General features: G+C 36.8%; 1 protein-coding gene across 2 annotated transcripts in view; it reads right to left on the reverse strand.

Moving 5' to 3' along the window:
• Nucleotides 1-3140: 3140 nt before the first annotated feature.
• The window catches only part of KITLG (KIT ligand), an 86068-nt gene continuing 64881 nt past the window's right edge, over nucleotides 3141-24327 (reverse strand). The window contains exons 5-10 of one of the 2 annotated variants that reach the window (XM_033118192.1): nucleotides 23955-24111; nucleotides 23135-23218; nucleotides 13279-13388; nucleotides 12517-12584; nucleotides 11366-11442; nucleotides 3142-4475 (exon numbers count right to left, since the gene is read on the reverse strand). In XM_033118192.1, coding sequence (XP_032974083.1) covers nucleotides 11403-11442; nucleotides 12517-12584; nucleotides 13279-13388; nucleotides 23135-23218; nucleotides 23955-24111 — 459 coding nt within the window. In that variant the 3' untranslated portion in view covers nucleotides 3142-4475; nucleotides 11366-11402. Of the gene's footprint in view, nucleotides 4476-11365; nucleotides 11443-12516; nucleotides 12585-13278; nucleotides 13389-23134; nucleotides 23219-23954; nucleotides 24112-24327 lie in introns of both variants that reach the window. The other variant, XM_033118193.1, reaches the window with a different exon arrangement.

The raw sequence follows: 24327 nt of genomic DNA on the forward strand, positions 1-24327 counted from the left end.
GGTAACCTTAAAATACCAAATGACAGGGCAAATTTATGAGAGTGCATAAAATTCTTTATTTAGAACAATAAAGTATATGTATATATAATGTAATTTCAAATTCAAACCTGTATAAAAAAGGTCAGGACATATACCTATTTTAAAAAGTACACATACAGTATATACACATACACATCACATTTTACAACCTTTTTTATTTAATGAAACTTCAGTCATAATAAAACTATTTAGAATAGTGTTGACATACATTTACAATATGATATGCAAACTCCAATCTATGACCGAACAAGCAATATATCTGTGCATCCATCTAAATATCTGAATACTTTTCAAGTCCATTGATTTAAACAATAGTGGCAAGTTGGGCACTATAGTCTCACATTAATCCTTAGAACATAGGAGAAGAGGATATTTTGATTGAAAATTTTTATTCAGTGAGTCTTATAGCTCAGAAATCAAGTAACTGAAAATACTATGGTTTTAGTTTAAACAATTATCTTTTTTTTTAAAAAAAAAAACACCATAAGGATGTAGTTGGACATGGTGGTTACAAATAAATTTACAATGCTTAGCAAACATTTTTGGATCATGAATATCCATTTTAATATGGATTATGTCTAAAACAATACCTTGTTAGGAAATGAAAGTACTAGTATTTTATCTTTACAAACAGAGGCATTTCCAGACTTGTCAAAGGAAAGCGGCAACACCATACTAGTACATTGTGTGATCAGATACCACACATGAACTAGTTAGAATTTCAATCTGAATGCTTCCATTTCAATGCCAATTTCAGTATGATATTGTTTCAAAGAAAAGTGGGCTTACTTTAAAATTCTTATCCCACTTTTCAATTTAAAATGTACTTTATGAAATACCCGTTTCTAAATGGATTCTAGATTATCTTTTGGCATTAAAAAAAAATTTTGAGCATCTTACATTTTCTGCTCTTAGCTTTTAATAAAACAAGAGCATTTAAATGCTTAATTCGGTGCACTTCCAAATGTTACACACACCTTAGAAAATCTCTTTCTGACCAAAATATATCAGTAGTATTCTTCAGAGGTGATCCAAAAATGTTTATTTAAGCAAAGGAAAACACCACCTCTTGTGGAAATGGTTATCCAATTCACCCAATGAGACTGAATTTCACATTTACTAATGGATCCTATTTACATTACAAACGAGAACAGCAATGACTTTATGTTCAAATTGTTTATTCACAAAGATCAAAGTTAGATGTTTTGCATTGGATAGTTTCAGCTCTATTTTATCTTGTCAGTCATAAATCAGTAGGTTTCATACCTAAGGTATGACCTCCGAGTTCATCATATAGATAAATAAAAAATTGAGACCCGAAGAGAGGAGGCAAGTTACCAATATCAGTTAATGGCAGAGTAGGGACTCCTGACAATTTTTCCCAATGTGTATCCCGCTATGCCAAACTGCCTTTTTGAAAAATATGTTTTAATTAAAGAAGCATAGATATGGAATGGCTAAAAGTCCTAAATTGGAATTACATTTTGAAGCCAAAACTTAGCTGAAGAAAAACATTAAGAAATAATCCATGAATTCTGACTAGATGTTTCTTGTTCATTTGACTTCAGTTGCATTAGAGTTCTAAAACATGCCACAATGTTTCTCCAAAGTACTTTCATACTCAATGAAATGTGTTTCTTACGAAAAACAAATACTTCGTTATGGACACAAACTTTTTCACACATTTTCATTTTTCACATAATCCTTTTTTAAGAGGACAGGTTACTTATTCTATTATTTTATTTTTTAAAAAATCCAATTTGTCTCTGACTCATTAAAAAGTGGCAGTGTGGTAAGCATGTTCGATTATAATACAAAATCCAGGAACGCTTTGATGCCAGTGAGGAGGAACCATTTATTACAGAGCCAGCTTCTTTATAGACTGGGGTTCTACCAAAGAGGTGCAAAGCTTTCAGCATAATTTAGAATCTGCAGACTTCTGAGACCATTTTAAAAAGCAATTTTGAAACACTGATTTTGAAGACATCCGGTAAAAATATCAGATAAAATAAAGCAAAGATATATATATATACATATATATATATATATATATATATATGTATATATATATATCTTAAAGCAGATATGACACAGTTAATGCCCAAGAAGCTAGCATCCAAAATAATGTTCAGCATTTTTCTGTTGTTCAGGCATTTTTATGGAACTTTAGAGTTTTAAAAATTGGTAATCCATGTAACTCTCAATGAACCAATACATTTAATTAGGCAGACTACATCTCCCCTCACCTACCATGCCATATTTCATAACTTGCTGAATTTGTTTATTTATCTCTATTGATGAGGACCATGTCCTTGCGTGTTAAAACGCAGCTACTAGCTTTGAGAACAAAAGTACATTCATTGTACTCTCAAACTCATTAAACAGCACGTCCACATACCTAAGAACATCAAAGCCACTGGTGAAACAAATCAGACTCTTAAGTATCAATCTTCTCAATCTACTCATGCCCTATGCACATAACTCATATTAATTAACCTATGTCTATTTTCCTCAAAACAATCAATGTCACATGACGGAGACAGGTCCTTTCGGCAAATAAACTGCTCTCTGGTTTCATTACTAATCGATTGTACCATGGGATGGATATCTGAGGGCCTCAATAAGTTAATGCAGCTTCCCAAAACACTGGGGTTGTATCTTACAGAAATGACTAGTCTTTGAAGAACCACAGCACTTTAGAGAAAAAAGGGATCGTAGAAATCATCTGAGCTCTTTGGTACAAAAAAGAGCAAAGGCCACGTATTGAAGTTGTATTTGTATTAGCTTTGAGCAAATGCTAAAATCCAACTACACTAGAAATGCTTAGACTTTTGAAATCAGAGGAAAGCCAGCAGTTAGTTTTCCATACCCTTTTGTATCCCTACAATGAAAATGGTCCTCTCCGGGTGGTAGTATAGGGCAATAATGTTATTATAAGGATTAAGTTATAATGGAAAGCTTTGGATTCCTTTAAGTGTATGTTCGTGATCTACTAAAAGAACCTTCATCAAAATAAGCCATAAGAAATCATTCTTTGACTTTAATCAGATGTTCCTTTGACCATAATATATATACATATATATACATATATATATATATATATATATATATATATATATATATATATATGTATATATATATGGCAATGGAAATTCACATGTCTTACAAGTTCTAGTTTTAAAAAGCACAATGTCCACCTTGCGAATTCCTGCCAAAATCACTCTTAGCATGACAAACGCTGTCATATATTTTAAATAGCAAACTGACATGCATAACTACATAAAGCTCTCTTTTTCTTAAAATTCATAAACCTTAATGGATATAGAGTGCCTGCTTTTAAATAAATGGATCCTTTAAACAGATAATGGTGATTATACTATAAATATGTAGAGTTTCCCAATTCCTTGCATCCTTGTAAAAGCCAAGTAACCTAGTTTTCAGCACCCCTATCAGCATGAGGGTGTGGTTTTCTAACCTTAGATAACTAAATGCCATATTTTCACTCTCTCCCATGTGGGAACTGAAAATGGGACCTTCATACATTCAGCAGTTTCTCCTAAATCCCTTTGCATAACTTTATAATAGTTTTAGAATATAAACATTTTGTAATATATTTTGCAAACACGATTTATACACTCTGTAGTGGTCCAGGGAAAAGGCCGCCTTCACCAGGGGTGCCAAGTGTCCTCCCAGGCGCCTGTCCTGTGGTTTCGTGTTCATAGCTTCTTCCCATGATGACTCAGAGAGCCACCCCTCTGCAAAGGTATCACAGTCCTAATTCAGTATTTGCTCCCCTGCGTGGATAGACCCAGCCCACTATGTCCATCTGTCTAGGGAGATATGGCTGAGCATGGTTTATTGTCAGGAAGAGACCAAAATCAGACCCATTATCATGAATCAGCGGCTACAAGGCTGACGTCACGCCTACTCCAATTACTTTTTTCCCACCGCTTTCTCTATGTACAGTGTCTGAGGCTATTGAGTTTGCTGTTTTTAAAATTTCTCTAGATCCCTTTGAGAAAAATTATTACCTCGACTATCCAGGCTGAATTCTACTTGAAGAGACCAAGATAACTAGAAACTGCAGGTTGTAACTGAAAATAAAACTATGTGGCTTTTCAGCAATTAGACGTCTCTGGAGGCATGCAAAACGGTGCGTGCAGTCTGGGACACGTGCTTTCTCTCCCAACATCAGTTGCAGGTTCTAAATGAGACGACAAGTCCTTAAAATAGAGTCCTGCGCCATACAAGTTCTTCTTGATAGATGATTAATTCAGTGCCAGTTTCACAGTAAAACACTTTGTTCCAATTTCTGAATCATCCATGTAGAGGCATGGGAAGCAAGAACAGATAAAGACGCGGTCTGTCACTTCAGACAGAATAGGAATTTGTGTAAAGCTGCTTCATTTATGAAGCAAACATGAACTGTTACCCGCCTAGAGAGGAAAGACAAAAAGAGAGATTATGGTGTATATGCTTTCTGCCTTCTTATCATTCTCAACAGCTGAATTCATATGACTACAGAATCACTAACCAACTTACAACGTGTGCTTTACATACACAGCCTGAAAAAACTTGACAAATGTTTTTCGAGATGCAATGATCAGTCACTCTCTATGAACTCCCCGATTACACTGAACATTATCTGAACTGATCTTATTGGTTTTGACTGTCGGCTCCCATTAGAATGTAAGCTCCATGAGGACATGGAGCTTTGTCTATGTTTTATTATTATTATTTTTTTTACTTACTACCATACTCCAACACCTAGAACAGTGCCTGGCACGAAATAGACACTCAATATATATATATATATATATATATATATATATATATATATATATATATATATATATATATATATATATATATATATATATATATTTTTTTTTTTAGCATAAGAATGGATGAATACCCTGTGGCTTTCATATTCCCAAGCATACCACAGATTATCTCCATTTGTGGTAAGAGGGTGATCAAACTATGTCACCTTGAATTTCTCTAACAAGGCTAAGAAAAAGTAGCAGACAGGTCGTGAGGGGAGAGAGTTTGAAGCACAAAGGCAGTGTCTAGAGAGTGGAGAAGTGGAGAGAGATGGAGCCGCATAAAAGATATCTGGGACAGGTGGAGAAGCTGGTCAGAGACTACCAACAAGAACTAGCCTCCCGGCCATTGAGCAGAGCTGGTATCTGGATTGCCCAGCCAGCTTCTAGCAAGTGCTTCTCCCAGTTGAGGAAATAGCAGCAGCAAGATGTCATTCAAAACTGTTGGCCAAAAAACGAAAGACAAATCCTGGCACCACATCCTCACAAAGCCTCCGGGAAGTTCATTGGGCGTTAGCACAGCTTATTGTACTTGTTTAAGCATGAAAGCTAGACTTTGTTTCAGTTCTTCTGTGCTGGTGTTAAGACACAGAGCTTTGGACTCAGCTTTCAGATTTTGCAAATTTCAAGTGAAATATTTGTATTTCCTTATCTATTTTCTATTGTAGACAGTATCTTCATACTATCTTCAATCCCCACCTGTAAATGGCATTTCTGCATTTCTTTTCTTCCCTACTCACTACTTTTCCTCTATCTTTGTCCTTATTTATCCCACAATCACAGATCACTGTTTCTAAAATATAATGAGATCACTACACAGGTTATGTATAAAATACGATAGTATGAGTGATAAGAAGTACAGTATTTTTTCTAGTCTTTCTGAATACAACATACTAAAAACAATCATACACGACAACTTATCAAACAGAGAACTCTCGGAACTAAAAAACCTCCATTTAGGAAAGCAGAATTAAATCCTGAAGGAAAATGTAGAGGCATTAAGAGAAAACTTCAGAAATCCAAAATACATAGCAGATATTTTAAAAATAAAGCTCTTGGTTAGAAAAGCAAAAGGGAATCAGAGAAAAGCAAAAGGATATATTGTTTTTAAAAACAAAAACCTATGAATAATTTAAAATTCTAAACTTAATCAAACGTAGGAAACCAAGATTAGAAATCTATTTCTGATTTTGTCCCTGGGTCATTTAGCAAAGAAAATAAACTTGAAAGCTATCAACTGTTTTCCCACCACCGAACAAAACTATAATTTTTATAATGATACCCTGGATTTTGGCAACAACCTCATGAAATAAGCAGGATTCTAATAATAATCCTTTCATTATATTTGAAAAAACAGGGCTTAAAAGACAACTGACTCATTCAGGAACTTAGAGTTTAAACTGCAGAGCCAAGGCTGGAACCTGAGTCTCATCCCTTTCTCGTGACGTGTCAGAAAGAGAGCTCCAAATGTACAACTCCAAAGCTCCTGAAATTTTTAGGAACTCTCTAGTAAACAGTCACAGATCCCGCCATTTGGGAACTCATCATTCCCACATCCTGCGTGCTGAATGACCACGCCTGACTCGGCGCTCATCTGTATTCTACCTCGAGGGTCTATTATGTTCTGTCTTAGCTCAGATCTATAGGAAACTTCTCGGTTGTGTTTCTTTCATGAATCTCTCCACCAGCCTCAATATAATAAAAATTACTTTCGACTCTCACCATGCTAGGGTAAGTTAATAAACACTGCAAACTGGGACTTCTGGGTGACTCTGCATGCCGTCCTACCAAGGGCTCAATTAAACTTCTTTGTAGCGGATTCCCAACTCCCAAATCTATTATTTGCAGCTCTGACTATTCTCTGAATTCCAGTTTAACATATTTGGCCACTGGTCAATATTTACTCACAGCTCCTTCTATTTTCTTTTAAGGGCACCACCATCTGGTTGGTCCCAAAGGCTCCAGATCATCCCCTGTACTGTTGAGCCTCACATCCCATCAGTAACTAGCATTTGTTGATTCTTTTACTGCAGTGTCCCCAAAGTGGTCCATGCTTTGCTGTTTCCGTGGCCCTCACCCTAATCGGGTCCTTATTCTCTCACATCTATCTGTCTGAAAGACTGGCCTCCTACGTGGCCTCGGCTCCCTGAATCTACTTCCGCGCTCCTGTTTATCTGGCCTCGCCGCTATCTCATTACTTTCCTAAAGCTCTGCTTTGCTTGTATCACTCACATCTTTTCTGAACCCTCCAACTGATCCTTCTGTGACTCAACAGAGTGCAAGTCCTATACTTTCAAAGTGATCACCACCCTTTCTTCTCAGCGCTTTACTAACTCTTTATGTATGGTCTCCACTGGAGTCCAACTGTACAGACTGACTCTGGGACACAATCGGTACTTTTGGCTTCCCTGGCTTAATTTAGGCCACGTGCAGTATCTGGGTTACCCCTTCCCTACTGCTAATAAAATTGTACCAATTATCCAACGTCTAACTCAGTACAAGTGCCCCCTCCATCACCTACACAACGAAGTCTTTCTCCTGTAGCTAGTGATTTCGCTCTCCCTTCAAATAAGGCAACTGGATATGGGAGTATGTGGTACCATTCCAAGGGATGCCATCCATTCCAACATCTGGAGCTACATTGTGGGCACATCCTGTACAGCCATATGCAGTGGGCTTGCCTTTGCCCTCTTATTGCATTTTGCTTGTAAGCTCCTTTCGTTGCATTTTCAACTTTGTAAACTTCTAGCTTCTTTTTTAAACAGAGTATTATGCATAGGTCCTATTTCCTTTTGTAGGCTATTAGCATTTGGAGGACACAGCTAGGTTCCATTAATCTTGGCCTGCAAAAATGCACCTACTAGAGTCTGTAGAAAGAATGAAGAGCAAAATTTTCCTATAATATAGTCTAGTTTATTTCTTTCCTCTGAACTGTGCTACACACAACCCAATAAATGAAAAATTCTTGTGGGATGCTACACGTGGATATTTGGAATCAGCTTAGTTGATCAAGTGGTTTTTTTAACTTTTATTGTTCATGTTTGATGTCAGATAACCACAGCTTTAGTGTCCAATTAGAGGCAATTCCTTCTGTTTCTAGTTCATTACCTTACATTCTTTTTCATGTTCTTTGCTTATATTTAAAATGAACCCCCCTTCTCTTCATTTTCCAATTACAGGTTATTTCCTTTGGAGAACTAACTAACGATTCCATGTTTTCTATTCTAGCGTTCCAATAGCTGCTCTGATTTAATTAGGTTTAGTTGGTGAAACTTCCATTTCAGGGAGAAATTCTTGCCATAAATCTGTCATTCCCTGTATTTTCCCCTTTCTTGTTAAAAAGAAAATGAATGTAATCCAAATCATGTCTAATTTTTAAACTATATAATTACAACTCCACATTTCATTTCTGTCTTGGTACTTTTTACTGCTGTTATTCTTATTTTTTGGCAGATTTCCTCTCCTACCACGTCATAGTCTGCTCTCCCAAACCTTTCTCTCTACCACATCCCTTTCCCTAAATTAAAGTTCCTTGGAAGTTTTAAATCTGTTTTGGTACAGGGACAATCAAAAGGCTTTACTCTATACAATGGGTGCTCAACAAATGATTACAAATGACACACATTTTAACTTTGGGGTCTGCAGATTCATTGTAACGAGCTGGCTCCTTTTTCTTCCTTTTTTCCTATCTTCAGCATTCAACTTCTTTACTTGTACATATGCATGTCTATTTTGTTTTTATTTCCGTCAATCTCATTCTCACATTATTGCAATACTCCGAGACACTCATTCATCTCCATTCATTTATTCAACAAATATTTATTCATCACTTAACATGCACAAAGTATAAGCTATCGAGGTTGGTGGAATTCCAAAATGAAATTCAGAAACAAATCCTGCCCTCTAAGAATTTATGGTTTAGAGGAGGACACAAAATATCTCTGTAAGTAACTGTCATGTCCTACTAATATAGTAGTATTTTGTGAGTATTATATCATACGAAATGTAATATGAAACACGGTTAGAGGGCCATAAAGAGAGATTACGTTCATGTGGGAAGTCAGTGCTTTGGAGGCTTTGGAGAGACGACGGGTAAGGTACTTCATGAAAGAGAATGCCACTTCTTCATCCACTTGACACTGACGAGTCAATGTGCGATGAGTTTATTTCTAAACAATTCAGGGCTTCTTTTTAACCTGACTGTCCACTTTGATTTGTAAATAATATTTTGTATTTTAAGAAAAATAAATTAATCATCTCTCATGTGACTGTAACCCCCCCTGGCTGTGCACATTTGACTGTCCTATTGACCAAAATCTGCACATTAGACACACGCATGCGCGCACAAGATAACAATAAAACCGTATTTCATTTTTTTAAAGATTATTATTATTTTTTTTTAATTTAGCCAAGAACACTTAATGTGAGCGCTGCCCTCAACACATCTTTAAGTCCACAATATAGCATCGTTAACGACAGGCATGATGATGTAAAGCAGATCTAACGATCTTCTTACCACTTGGTTAAACTTTCACTTAGCGGTTTTGCATTCACTCAGTTGTTCCTTCACCAAACATGTATGAGAGCCTACGACACACAGGTGACAGGTGAAGGGCTTGTGAGGAGATACGGCGAGAACTTGACAGCCTCAGTTCCTGTCCTTGAATGTTCCCTGACTAGCAGGCATTTGCGTAAGTGGCTGCACGACAGTTGCTTTAAAATGCCATCTTTTTCTCTTACACAAGTGCCCTGAGTTTTCCCACCATAATCCACCCTCTAAATGTCACAGGACAAATGTCACAATTAAAAACTACATGATGAAAGACCTGTGTGCCAAAGCAGGATCCCGGCCATGCAATTCAAAACCAAACAACAGAGGATGTTACTTGAGCCTTTAAGACTTAATTAACCATTTAATGTGTGATTTGTGGATGTCTAGCTTAAGGGAACTGAAATGACAGACAGGGAACATACAGTGAGGCTTGCGTTGGGGTTGAGGGCAGAGAAATACTAGGAAAAAATGATTGCAGTGTGGCTTCAGAAAAGATAGCTCCAGAAAAAGATAAAAGGGTTGCAATGAAGGGTGTGTTCACTTACATTATTTGATAGGACAAATGAGTTTGGAGAGAAGCTGGGCGTCATGCTTTGGACATACCATGTTTCACCGAAAATAAGACCGGGTCTTATATTAATTTTTGCTCAAAAAAATGCGTTAGGGCTTATGTTCAGGGGATGTCATCCTGAAAAATCATGCTAGGGCTTATTTTCTGGTTAGGTCTCATTTTCAGGGAAACACGGTAGTGATCTAGAGCATACTTAAAGGTAAAAAGGAAGTCTGTGCAGTAGCAGGGTTAAAGTGTTAGAGAAATGTGAGACATAATTATTATTGTATCATGTTATTTGGGGTTGTTGAAAATGTTCTATAACTATAAAAGTGAGTGCTCCTGCAGGAGGCAAGGAGCTCTAGGACCCCGTTTTCCTGGGGAAGTTTCAATCTAGAGATAAATGTCTGAATCTGGGATAGAAGTGAAAGCTGGAAGACAGCGATCTGTCAGGAGAAGGCCCAAATCACCACTGCCCACATCTGTAATAATCTGGGAGCATAAGCGATCCTTTGACGAGGAGAGGAGAACTGCAGTTAGGAGACTGAGCGACTCTCGTATTCCACGTATATTACAATATACGTGCTCAGGATTCCACGGGCATACCAAACAGCCAGTTAGCAGAAGTGAAGGTGAGAAGAGCATGAATGGATGTGGGATCAGGTTAGTATCATTCGAGGTACTCCCCCAACAGTATCTGGAGCTTGGGAGCTGGGGGAGGAGATATGGACATCGGTGCCTTCCGGCCTTGTTTTCTTACTCTTCTTACTCTCCATCCAGCCACGCAACCACAACAGGTATCTGTCACTGGTTTATATTCCGTGTGTCCTGGGCTCTGGACTGTGATAAGACACAATGACTAACAGTCATGTGACCGGTGGCACTTTGCCTTGACAATTTCCCTCTCCCGACTGTAAGATATTTTGACCTTTTTTCCTTTTTTGTAAAATGACAGGGAAATGTTTTTGGTTTTCACTTGTTTCAGCATCTAACAAATGAAACACTTTTTCTGTCATCTTATAGTAAATAGTCACACCTAATCAAAACTGGTTTTATTTATTCTTCTTCTATTAATAACGTTTTTATTTTAGTCCTAGTTTACTCTATTCCCTGTCTGTAACTTACTTTCTGGCCTCAAAAACAGTAACTATTCAACGTTAATTTTCTATATTTCTCCCAGAAAAGATTAATCCACTAATCAGGACTACCACTGCTTTGTCTTTCAAAACTTGAGAACACACAATGAATCAGAAACGCACAATTCAATTATGAAACAGCTTTTCAGTTCACAGACTGACATCCGCTTAATAGAAGCCTTAATTCATTTTGTTTCTACATTTTGGCATCTAAGATGCTGTATAGTCTTGTTAAATCTTTCAGCTTGAATTCTAAAAAACTTACCAATGTACGAAAGTAACAGTGTTAATACGAGCCACAATTACACTTCTTGAAACTCTCTCTCCTTTTCTTGCAACATACTGAAAAACAAGAAAAATGTTTATTAACTGCTTTTGGACAGAGATTCTGAAGTACATCATGATCCTGGCATTCTAAAAGGCAGTTATTTCTGTAGGAAGAGTAGTGAAAGATTACAAAATTGAGTGGAAAGCTTATCTTCGTAAGTATTACTTAGAAGTAATTACTGAGAAGACTTTATCTGCCTGAACATAGTCTCCCCAAGTAGTTTTTAAAGTTCTCTATGTATATGCATATACACATACTAACAATGCTTATATGCACTTAATATGTGAATATGTACACACAGGCATGATATGAGAGAAAGTAACATGCCAAATGAAAATTACAACTGAATATAAAATCAAAGTATTAGTACTGGGGTAAGATTAAAAAAAAATGTAATCAGGGTCAGCTGCAGTAAATGGAATGGTATCTTAAAACAATGTTTATATTTGGCTTTGGAGAAAACACTTCACAGGTTGGGAAAAGTTAAGGCTCTGAAAGCTAGAGTGAAGTCAAATCTATTAAATATATGAGAGAAAAAGCACAGCAAGTATCTTGACTAGGAAGTGATACTACGAACCAGGGTTTAAGGAAGAAGGAGACAAAGGTGGAGGATAGAAAGACTAAGGAAAAGAAAGATTCTGTGGTAGCAACTCAGCCAAAACATAACCAAGATATGGATGGAGACAATCGGCATTGCCAAAGAAAGAGCGAAACTTGTAAGAGACTCTGAGAGAGAAATCAGTATGTCTTGGTAATAGCATGAAAAGGAGGAGAATAAGGAAACATGCCCTACTGAGCTCCATGAGCAGGAGTCAGAGCAAGATTCTTACAGCACAAAAAAGAAAGAAAAGAGGACCGCTACTGACACCCTAAGAAGGATTGTGACATAAGTGTTCTATAGGTAAATGGAAATATAGAATTGAAGAGAGAGTGAGATGTCAGAAACGTGGATGAAGATTTGGAAGACACTGGTTAGAGCCGCCATTACAAGCATGCACACCTTCTTCCAGAAGCTGTAAGCACGTGCACGGTATGTGAAATGGCCACGTTAGGCTTACTTGTGCAAACATTTAGTAAAAACAAAATACCTTATCTCATTATCCTCTTCATTAATCTGTATATTTTCAACTGCTCTTGTAAGATTTGATTGTTTCTTCTGGGAAAAGAACAATGACATATATTGCAAACATATCAACGAATAGTATAACATTTAAGAGGTAAATGGTCTTCACTTTCGTCTTTTATGTCAATAGCTCCAGTAACTATTTTCTTCACGTTGCAGTATGTAAAATATTTTTCCAATAGGAAATTATGTAAAATGCATGGTAGTATTGACTCAACAATTTTAGGATGTTGGAAGCAAAAATGTAATAAAGAAACTGAAAGATTTAAATAGGGTTCAAATTCAGAAAACATTTCAGACAGCTGAGTCACAATGATCTAGCACATTTTAAAATTGTAGACAGGCTTCAATAAAAAGAGAACAAAAGGTAAAAATGCAAAATAGCACATAACACCAATGGCACTTCTGTTTGGCTTTAAGCACATGATAAGATTTTCAGCATATTTTCTTCCCTTTTATATTTAGTTCAAGCTATTAAAACCAGTTGCCATTTCTTAAGTGTGCATTGTCAGCTACAAAAGTTGTCTCCAAAGTATAGTAAGTAATGGGGAGAAACATTTCTAAGATTTAAATTTCGTTGAGACTAGATTGGACTTATCTTACTGTTTCCTTGATAAGATCCTTTCTCAGAAAAGGGCAGTTTGTTAATCATGTATATAAAATATAGTAAGAACAAATAAAGTTCAGAAAGTTTTCGATCAAGAAAAAAAAAAATAGCAACACTTACCTTCCAGTATAAGGCTCCAAAACCAAACCCAATTACAAAGGAAAAGAATGCCGGCAACACCATAGCTACCCATTGTAGGTTGGAGTCTCCAATGGAATTTGACGTCTTCCCTGGAATTGAAAGAGTATAGTGGTGAACGCAGCATATCCACCCTGGAGGTTTTACTCTGATGCTGTGGTTGTTTCCATAACATGCGCTTGACCTATCTCTGTTTAAAATATTTAAACCGCTGATTTTTCTGCTGAGTATTGTTTTGCAATGGCAGTACAAATCCATGTAGTGCCCAAAAGGTAAATAAGTTGAAAAAAGAAAGAAACCCCACACTTGGAAGGAGATTTGACTTGGTTAATGCTGTCCCGTAAAGAATACAGACTTGACCTATTCCTGGGAATGGGTGTGGGGGTGGGCGTGGGGGAATGATTCATACTGCCAAGCAAATCCATTTCTATGCCTTTATCTTCTAATATCTTTTGACTTTCTCCTTCTTGACATCTTGCCCGGCGATCTTAAGGATGACATTTTGTAACCAAGATCAAGGTCTGCATGCATTAAGCTATGCCTGGCCGGCCACAAATATTCAGTCATGACATATGCATTGTAGTTAGAGTACTTTTAGGTACCTTCTGCTTAGAATCCTGGTAGTACTTCCTCATTGCATCTTCAACACATATTTATTGGATGCCAGATAGTAACTAACACTGTGCAATGGATTAAAGGTTTGATTTTTCAGACTTTATTTTGGAAAGCCTGAGGCTATTGAACATTAAAAAATGGCTGAAAGCACCAGTGTCCCCCTATTGCTTAGTCTAAATAAGTAACTCGGTGAAAGAAAAGACATATGATATTTGCTTGGAACACCTTCCCCGTTCCTGTTTTACTCTTCCAAGAGAAGCAGAATGATTAATAATTTAAATGAAACACATCACCCACAAGGGTCTCTTCCTTCCAACACAAAGCTTAACGTTTTGATAGATTTTTCTCTGTTTCCTGACAAGCAACACGTTAGTTGCTTGGGCACACTGAAGCTTATGCCAATTTGGAAGAGTTAAACTCTGTTTTCTTTTGAATATGCAATAAATTTAGAAATTACACATTTTCAACAATTACATGATCAAAATGTAAACTAATCCAAGATAAAATGACCACTTTTGGCTGTATTTTACAATGATATTTGAGTTACTGTGTCAGCCTACAGCCATCTCTTTAACATACAAAGTACCTAAAGTACATCATATATAAGAACTGAGTCACTGTATGTGTATCAACATTTACAAGGAAAAAAATGCACAGATTTAACCTGAGAGGGAAAAATCAAATCTTACCTACTGTAGCAAAAACAAGAATTGCCTGCTTCCCCACCATTTGTAAACTGAGAGCAGAAACTTCACTAATTTTATGACTGCTATGTTTCCAAAGAGACTCTAATAAATAGGATATCTGTGTGTGTGTCACATGCGTGTGTGTGTGTTGGGGGGTGGTGAGTGGTGGGTATGTCGTGTAAGGGACAGTGGGACAGGGTCGGGAGTGGGATTCTCTACTGACAAAACCATGAATCACTTTGTTAGGACTAGACTAACAGTGCTTCTGGCCCACCCAAAGCCTACAGCTCCACGGGAAATACATATTAGGGTCTTAAATTGGAGCTCAACGTGAATTCTCTCACCAAAATAAGCCTGATTTATAAAATGGGATTCGGTATCATGGAAGTGGTATTATAGTTAATAATATCATTACATTAAAGGATATATAAGAATTATGTGAATTAGTCTGGGATTTAGTTACCATTTTCAAAAGTGTTTTTTTTTTTTTATAAGAAAATGGATTCAGAGTTACAAGCAATTCCTACCATTTTAGGAATCTGAATATCACAATCTATACATAATTTGGCTGTTTATGCTTGTATTCCAGTAACGTGTTTAAATTTTCCATAAGAGCCAACCTGCCAGCTGTGGCCCACACTGTGTACTGGGATTGCTGGTGTGTGATTTTGATGGATTCAACCAAATAACCTGCTTGAGCGGCCCTAACCTAACCAAAGCCTACAGAGAGAACACAGGAAGCTATGATACTCTGTCCCCAGACCCCAGTGGAAAACTAATGGGCTAGGATAGTGCTATGGAGAACTTCATTATGTGTGTTTGGGCAGTCAAATGTCCTGGAATCTTGGCAGCCAAACACCTGTTCTTCCTGTTTTATCTAAAGGCCAAATCTTGAATTGCACCATTCATCTTAGAGGAAAGACCACACTAAGTAGCAAACAGCAGAAGGAACCTACTAGAGAGCATGGTATTCTGGGATTTCCCACTCAAAATGTTTCTCAGGTAGAAGGACAAACCCCTAAAAGAGGTGTTCCAATCACAGCCCTGCTGGAGGAGAAACCTCACTGAGGAAAGGTCACCTCACTCTCTCAGGTGCTGTGACTTCTTAACCACTTGGAAAGTCCCACCCTTAGGACCACGGCTCCAAAGGAAGTCGTGGAAACTGTCTAACACAGCAGCAGCAGTCTTCCTGTAGGAGAGAGGGAGGGAAAGTCCTGGTAAAGACTAGGAGGGGTAGGGCACCACAGGAATTGAGCTTCACCTCCTACAGAGGTCAACGTTCCTCAGGTTTATTTCTCTTGTTAATTCAAATGGCTTAATAGCCAGGCCTTTGGTTCTCTCCAATGATACCACCATCTTTCTCGCAGGGAGAAAAGAAGTGATGTTATCAGAAAAGGTTTGCTTTCACCTCCAGGGCACGACTCTCAGTACTTGCTACTGCGGCTATCCACACCAAGGATCAATGAGATTTGAACTGTCTGCCTCATGGCCCATATGACGGGTATTTGGGACCAAAACCCAAGCCAGTAACAAAGCTTTGAGTTTATGTAAAGAGTGCCCAAGAAAACTGAGGAGCAAGGGAGCTCATCTGGACAGGATTTGAGTAATCCCAAATTCCTGGGTTGTTATATTAATTGTATCTTCTTATTACGGAAACGAATCCGCTGTCCAAAATTTGTGGGAATTGACGTGTTTGGTTTGACTAAATAATACCCAACATCTGTAAAAATACTGAACACAAAAAAGTGTACTACAGATTGGCTGAACTCCTTTTGAGAGTGAGTCTGTTTATGGGCAACAGGCCTATGAACAAGGATCACTTGGAGCTGCTCCTGGATTGCGATCCTAAGCTCGCCCTCATAGACTTGCCACAGTTACTGAGCAGCCCAGTGCTTCCAACTGCTCTACTAATTAACGATGAAAACATACTACACATCAAGCATGGCTCCAAGTACCTGTGTGCCAATATTTACAACTCACAGAAACCCTGTAAAGGAGGTATTATCCTCCATTTGACTGGAGAGTCCAGAGAGAGATTGAGTAGCTTGCCCAAGGTCACTCAGCTACCCGAGGGATGGGATATAAGCCCAAGGCAGTGTGACACACGGCCATATTTCTAGAAGATGTGTAAGGTAATGTTAAAATAAGGATTTCCTTCTGTATCATTTATTTTTTTAATTAAAGTTTATTGGAGTGACAATTATTAGTAAAATTACACAAGTGTCACGTGTACAATTCTGTAATACATCATCTATATATCACATTATGTGTTCACCACCCAGAGTCAGTTCTCCTTCCATCACCATATATTTGATCCCTTAACAAACATTTTCAAAATATCCTTTTAGCCTGGTACAAAAGATGTTACTATTACTTTAAAAATAAAACTCCTCTTGTTTAACTTGGATTCTCCCTTACAAACTATAGTGAAGACGCTCAAATCTCTGGACTACTCCTTCATATGCCCTGGTCCTCTGGCTGGCATGACCACTTTTTGGGTATTATCCCTGAAAACTAACATGCTTGCTTCAAATTTCTCTGGCCCTGTTCCCTAAATGGTCGTCCCTCCTTTTTGCTATAACTAAAAACATTTATATACTTCTATTACTAATATTATACATATTATAATATACAGTTGACCTTTGAACAATGCAGAGGTTAGGAGAACCAACCCCCCATGCAGTCAAAAATCTGAATATAACTTTTGACTCCTCAACAACTTAACCACACTTGGTATCCAAAGGGAATTGGTTCCAGGATGCCCAATGGATTCAAAAATCACCTGTATTAAATGGTACAGGTCAATTCATACAGGCGGCCCTCCACATGGACTCCCACATGATCCATGGACTCCCAACTGCAGATCAAAGCCAGTACAGGTGTTTATTTTTAAAAAAACCATGTACAAGTTGACCCATGCAGTTCAAACCTCTGTTGTTCAAGGATCAAGTGTACATAATTATATATCTATCTATATATATACATATATATATATAATATATATGTTATCCATATATCTATATCTGTGTGTGTGTTTGTGTATAAGATAGATACAGATATATAGATATAGACAGATATAGATATATCTATATAGATACAGATATATAGATATAGACAGATATAGTATAGATATATATCTATATCTGTATCTATATATCTGTATCTTATACACAAACACACACACACACACACACACACACACACACACACAGGGTGCCAAAAAAATGTATACACATTTTAAGAAAGGAAAATATACCAATAACAAAAGATGAATACAAGTCACATTTGACTTCTGCAATTACAGGAGGTGTTCAAAGTGGTTACCATCAGCGTCCAGACACTTCTGATTATGGCGAGCTACTGCTTGAGCAACGCTGACCAGAGTGTTAACATCTCTTAAAATGTGTATACATTTTTTTTTGGCACCCCCAGTGTATACAATAAAATACTGAGTATTTTATTTATGTCTGTTTCTCTTATGAGAATGCAAGCTCCATAAGAGCTAGTCTTGTACATGGGTATCTAAGTGACATATTCATGAGTGACATTGCCTGGCCAAAAGCTGCTTATTGTGTAAGACCCTTATTTACTTTTTTTTTTTTTTTTTACTACAAGGAAGAAAAAAAGTAAAATAAACATCAAAGAAGACTGGCCATTCATTTTGCAATTTAAAAAGTACCTTCAGACTCAGAGGCACAGGGCTGAATAGGTGTTTTGCATTCAGTCTGTCTTTTAAAGTAAGTAGAAAAGGCTTTTGCTTCCAACCATGGTAGTAGCACATCAGGCTTCCCAACCTAAATAACTATTATACGACACAGATTATATGAGGCAACTATTTTCAGACATTAGTCAACAGGCAGCACAAGAGTATAATTCCTGAAAGAGTGAAAACACACTTGGCCAGGCCCATGATTATCCTGATTTTTCTGGCTGGGAGACACCTTCACACCGAGGCACGGAAGACAGAACCCAAGTGGGGCTCCGTGGTCTCCCTGAGACAGGGAATCCGCCTAACGTTTGGGTTGCTGACATGGCTGGAGTGGGTGGGGCAGGGTTATTTGTGGGAAAGGAACCCTGAGGACAAGGAGCACCAAAAATCTTTGGAGGCGTCTCATTTAGTCATTGGTCAAATGATAAGCTATCCATGCGCAGGGAAAAACAAAACCTGACAATAAACATGCCTGGGAAGCCCTGACTTTATCAGAGCCCTAGCAGTCACTGAGAGACAAAGGATTCTAAGGAGCAAGAATAAAGAGGTTTCCTAGGCACTCAAGAGAGAGCGCAGAAATTCCATGATTTAGAAACAAGGCTACTCTTCCTCTTCCCTCTAAGAGAGCTTAAAAACACGCCTGGAAAGGCAAATAAATCCGATATGCCAGTACAGCAATCCCCCCTTATCTGTGAGGAATATGTTCCAAGACCCCCAGCGATGTCTGAACCCGCAGATAGTACTGAACGCTGTAGGCACTGCTTTTTCCTCTATGAACATACCTATAATAAAGTTTCGTTTATAAACTAGGCACAGTAAGAGATTAACAACAATAATAAAATAGAACAATGATAACAATATACTGTGATAAAAGTTATCTGAATGTGGTGAGAGACACCACATATGTGAGTGTGGTGAGAACCACCCCCTCTCCGCTCTCTCCCGCAGAGAAACAGTGTGATAAACCAAGACAGCTGCTGCGTGACTTAACAGGCCGGGAGCGTGTACGGTGTAGATACTCCAGTCAAAGGAAGGATTCATGTCCCTGGGGCATGGAGTGAGACAATGCTACTCGGAATAGTGTACAACTTAAAACTTACGAATTGTTTATTTCTGGAATTTTCTGTTTAGTAGTATCAGACTGCAGCTAACTTGGGGTAACTGAAACCATAGAGAGCAAGCACCATGGATAAGGGGGTCCTACTGTAATTGAACTGCCGATTGGAACAAAACTCAACAGTCTCTGAAGGAATCCAACAAAATCTAGATACACAGTAACACAGTATCCAGCATATCCTTAAAAATTACTAGTCATCGAAAGGGAAATATAACCCATATAGTCAGGGAGAAAAAAAAAGAAAATCAGTTAGTAGGAAATAATCCTGAGATAAACTACATGTCGAACGTAGGAGACGAGAACTTTCGAGCAGCTATTGTAACTATACCCAAGGGCAAAAAAAGAAAATAATGTCCTAATGACTCTACAGAGAAAAAGCTCAGCAGAAAAAATATGAAATATAAAACTAATCAAATGGAAATTCTATAAGATGAAGCACAAACTTAGAAATGAAAAAAATGCACTGGATCCAACTCCATAGAATGCACAACATGAAGAGTGAACCCTACGTAAACTCAGGACTTTGGGTGTTTAGTAGTCCCACTACTGGAGGTCACTGTAGGTTCGGCAGTTGTAACAAATGTACCACTGGTGCTGGGGGGTATGTTGATAATGGGAGGCTATGTACATGTGCTATGGGTGCGGGGGGGGGGGGTGAGAAATCTCTGTACCTTCCCCCTAATTTTGCTGTGAACCTTAAATTACTCCAAAAAAATAAAATAAAATCTTAATTAAAGAAAAATTTTAAATGCTGGATGAAAAATTTAGCAGATTAGCAATGGCAGAAGAAAGAGTAAGGGAAGTTGATAACAGATAAGTAGAAATTATTCATTTCAAAGAACGGAGAAAAGAGAGGTGAGAAAAAAAAAAAACCAAAACTGAACAGTCTCCATGATCTGTGAGACAGTATCAAGCTGCTCCATATATGTGATTGGTGTCTCAGAAGGAGAGGGGAGAAAATGAAAAGAAAAAAAAAAATTTTTTTTAAAGTTATGGCCAAATTTCCCCCAAATTTAATGGAAATAAACTTACACATCCTAGAAGCTTGACAAACAACAAGAAAGATAAATGTTAAGAAAAAACAGAAACTTTCCTGAGCACGCATCTCAGTTAAACTGATAAACAGAAGAAAATTTTGAAAGAAAGAAAGCAGAGGGGAAAATGACCCAGCATATATGAGGAAAAACAAAATACAGATGTTGGCTGCCTTTTTGTCAGAAACAATAGAAGCAGGAAGACAGAATAACATCTTTAAAAGACTGAAAGAAAAAAATTCTGTTAACCTGAATTTTATATCTAGTACAAAGTACCTGCGATACTAAAGACAAAATAAAGACTCATTTCAATGAAAGGAAAAACATTGTTGTCCGCAAATGTGCAGTACAAGAAATGCTAAAGGGAGTTCTTCAGCCTGAAAGGAAGTAACACTGAATGGAAACTTGATCTACAAAAGAGAATGAAGAGTACAAGAAATAATAAATACGTAGATAAATATATAAAAGAATGATGGTTTAAAGCAATATTTTTAAGATTGTATTATGGAGTTTGTAACTATGTAGATATATGAGAATATGTCAACACAGCACAAAATATGGTTGTGAGTAAGTGCCACTATCCTGTTTCAAGGTTCTTACGTATTTTTCAAGTGTTACAATATTAACTCTAAGTAGAATGTTACAAATTAAGACATATGTTGTAATTCCTAAAGCCACCAAAATATAATGATGCCAGGAGGTGCTGTTAAAAATCCAACAGAGTAATTAAAATAGAACGCGCGTGCACACACACACACACACACACACACACACACACACAATTTAACCCAAAAGAGGGCAAAAAGAACAGAGGATCAATACACAAACAGGGCAAACAGGAAACAACAAAACGGTAAACCCATATCCAACCATACTAATAACTATATTAAATAGTTATAGTTATAAATGAAACAATCTAAAAGTCAGAAAGACTATATAAAATAGCAAGGCCCAACTATATCTTGTCTATTAGAGATGTACTTTAAAAAGGAGAAAGGCCAAATCCACAATTGAAAGGAAAGACTTTTAATGCCCCTTTCTCAGTAACTAACAAAAAATTAGACAAAAAGTTTAATAGAGATGTAGATCTGAACAACACTGTCAACCACTTTGATCAAATTTGGGAATACTAAACATGATATCTGAAAAATGCACATAAAATAAGTCTCAAAATTTAAAAGATTACAATTTATGTTCTCTAACGATAATGGAATTGATTTAGAAAAAAATAAGATATATAGAAAAAACACATTTTTAGACATCAAACAATCCATGAATCAAAGAAGAAATCACAAAGAGAATTTTTAAATATTTTTAAAGAAATGACAATGGAAACACAGTATATCAAAACGTGTGAAATGCAACTAAAGCTGCTTGTGTCATGAGGAAATTTTTTATACCTTTTAGGTTCTTGCTTATATTAGAAGAATGGTTTAAAATCAATGATGTAATTTTTCCACCTTAAGAAGCTAGAACAAGGTGAGCAAATTAAACCCGAAGTAGAATGAAGAAAATAATAACGATTAGAAATCAATGCAATATAAACAAACAGAATTTAAAAAGCCAAAAGTTGCTTCTTTGAAAAGATTAACAAAATCCATAATTAATAGGAAAGACTTTAATTGACTAGCACACATATAGTCCTTTTACAAAGCTTTTCAGATATGTTATATAATTCAGCATTTTAGATTTTAGAGGTTCTGTCCTGCAAATATTGTGTATTATTTAATATCCTCAGTGAGGTCTGTATAGTACCCTACAAATCAAACATCTTAATATTTCTGTAGTGAAATGTATAAATGCTCACTTTTAGACGGATAAAGACTATGAATAGCCTCATCTCAGTTCAGGTCAGGGTTTGGTAGCAAAAATTCCCAATCAAATTGGATATTAAAGGTTCTTTTTTTAAAATTTCTGAATTGCAGAATTGATATAGCAGATTTGTAATAAATTGATTACTTCTTTTTACACATGTCTTCGATGTCCCTGGACATATGACAGTGCCCCATTACTAAGTCTTAAGGAATGATTTTCTTAGGTATGATCACAGGATGAATTTTTTTCCTCTTACAGCTTCCACGAGACTAGAGGGTCAGAATATTTACTAAATCCAGTGACCTTTATAGTAACCTTTGTGTAGATTTGAACAGAGAATATTAGACTTCCAGGAAACTGGGCTCTTGGCCAGACGACACAAATTTCAGGGAAAGAAGCATATTCTCTTCCAACATATAATTTTATAGTAAAATAACAAAATCATCAAATTTCCAAACACACAACAGTAAACAGTGATCTGTACAAAACTGAAAATAGCCTTGCAATTCTATACAACCAGCATTTGTACTTTCCATTTTAAAATTCTGTTTTTGTCAGGCAAATTCTACACAGAATGTATTTTAAGTCAACAACGAAAACAGCCTAAATCATAGTGCTAAAAGTAATTTCATCCCTTATTTAAACTAATCTTAACAGAAAATTTATTGGCCCAATTTTCTAATCGTTATCTCAAATTTTAGGGAAACCCAGTTTTATAAACCTAGTATCTAATTCTCAGGAAGACCACAGCAGGAAGAACAGTACTGGAACATTATAACAGTAGTAATTGTAGCCCATGCAATACTCCTATATAGACGCTAACTGGAGCCATGCATGCATTAAATCATATACGTGTACTTACTATTACTGCTACTGCTGTCATTCTTAAGGGAGCTGGCTGCAACAGGGGGTAACATAAATGGTTTTGTGACACTGACTCTGGAATCTAAATAGAAAGCAATAATGTTTCAGTGTTGCATGGCGATTTACATAGAGTCCCCACAAGGCCAAGTGCAATACCAGAGTGCTTTCCAGGTCCTCTTCCCAAATCTAGGTTAGTCAGAGCCTATATATTTCATCCTGGGTCTTGCTGCTGTTCTATTTTTATTAAGAAATTCACCACAGTCACCTTATAGAACAAGGAATCATTGTCTACACATACTAATAAATGTAAATAATGGAAATTGTTGGTAATTGGTCTTTTTTTGTCTTTCTTTTAATAAAAAGCAATGACATTAAGATTTTGTATTATAGGGGCCCAGTGGGGAAAAAGAGTCTCAATATAGAATAACTAGTGAAGGTCAGAATTCATGATTCAGTGGTAGACCCTTTCGGAAAAGATTTGAGAAGGGGACGTCAAGGAGACGGGAGGTGAAGAATAACATTATTGTACATTACGAGTACATATCAGATAAGAAAAAATATGAGTGACTATCTCATTTATTGTTTACTCCTATGCAGTTTATCAATTTGAACATCATGACTGTTATTTTGGTTTGAAAACCAAATCTACAACCATTCATTTATTTTGTGGCATTGATATTTATTTTTATGTTAGACATAACACGCATACGTCTTTCTCTAACTACACATGTATTTGAGGTAGAGGTAGATTCTTACCTACACATATAAGACTCGGGCTTGCTTTTAGCATTTAAACTAGAAATGCTTATATGTCTTACCTCTTTCAGGGCTTGTTAAAGAAACCACACATCCATTAGGTTTAGGTGACACCATCTCCAAGTCCTTGAAGGCATCGATGGATCTATTAAAAATTCTAAAGAATTCTTCAGGAGTAAACAGCTTGGATTCTAGGCTCTTAGATGACTTTTTTACATTCTAGAAGAAGAAAAGAACGAGAACTATATTTTTCAAATAGCCTCCAGATTTAACTGATGTCAAAGTAATAGACTATGTCCTTCAACGATTCAAGGAAAACTAACATTCTTAGCCAACTGTTTTAACATACATAATTCAAATTAGCACAAAAGGATAGTGATCCCATCCAGTTCAGTCTGAGGCTCCACTCTGGATAAAAGGAAGATGGTAGGCGTT

Source organism: Rhinolophus ferrumequinum, chromosome 10 (genome assembly GCF_004115265.2).
Source record: "Rhinolophus ferrumequinum isolate MPI-CBG mRhiFer1 chromosome 10, mRhiFer1_v1.p, whole genome shotgun sequence".
NCBI lineage: Eukaryota > Metazoa > Chordata > Mammalia > Chiroptera > Rhinolophidae > Rhinolophus > Rhinolophus ferrumequinum.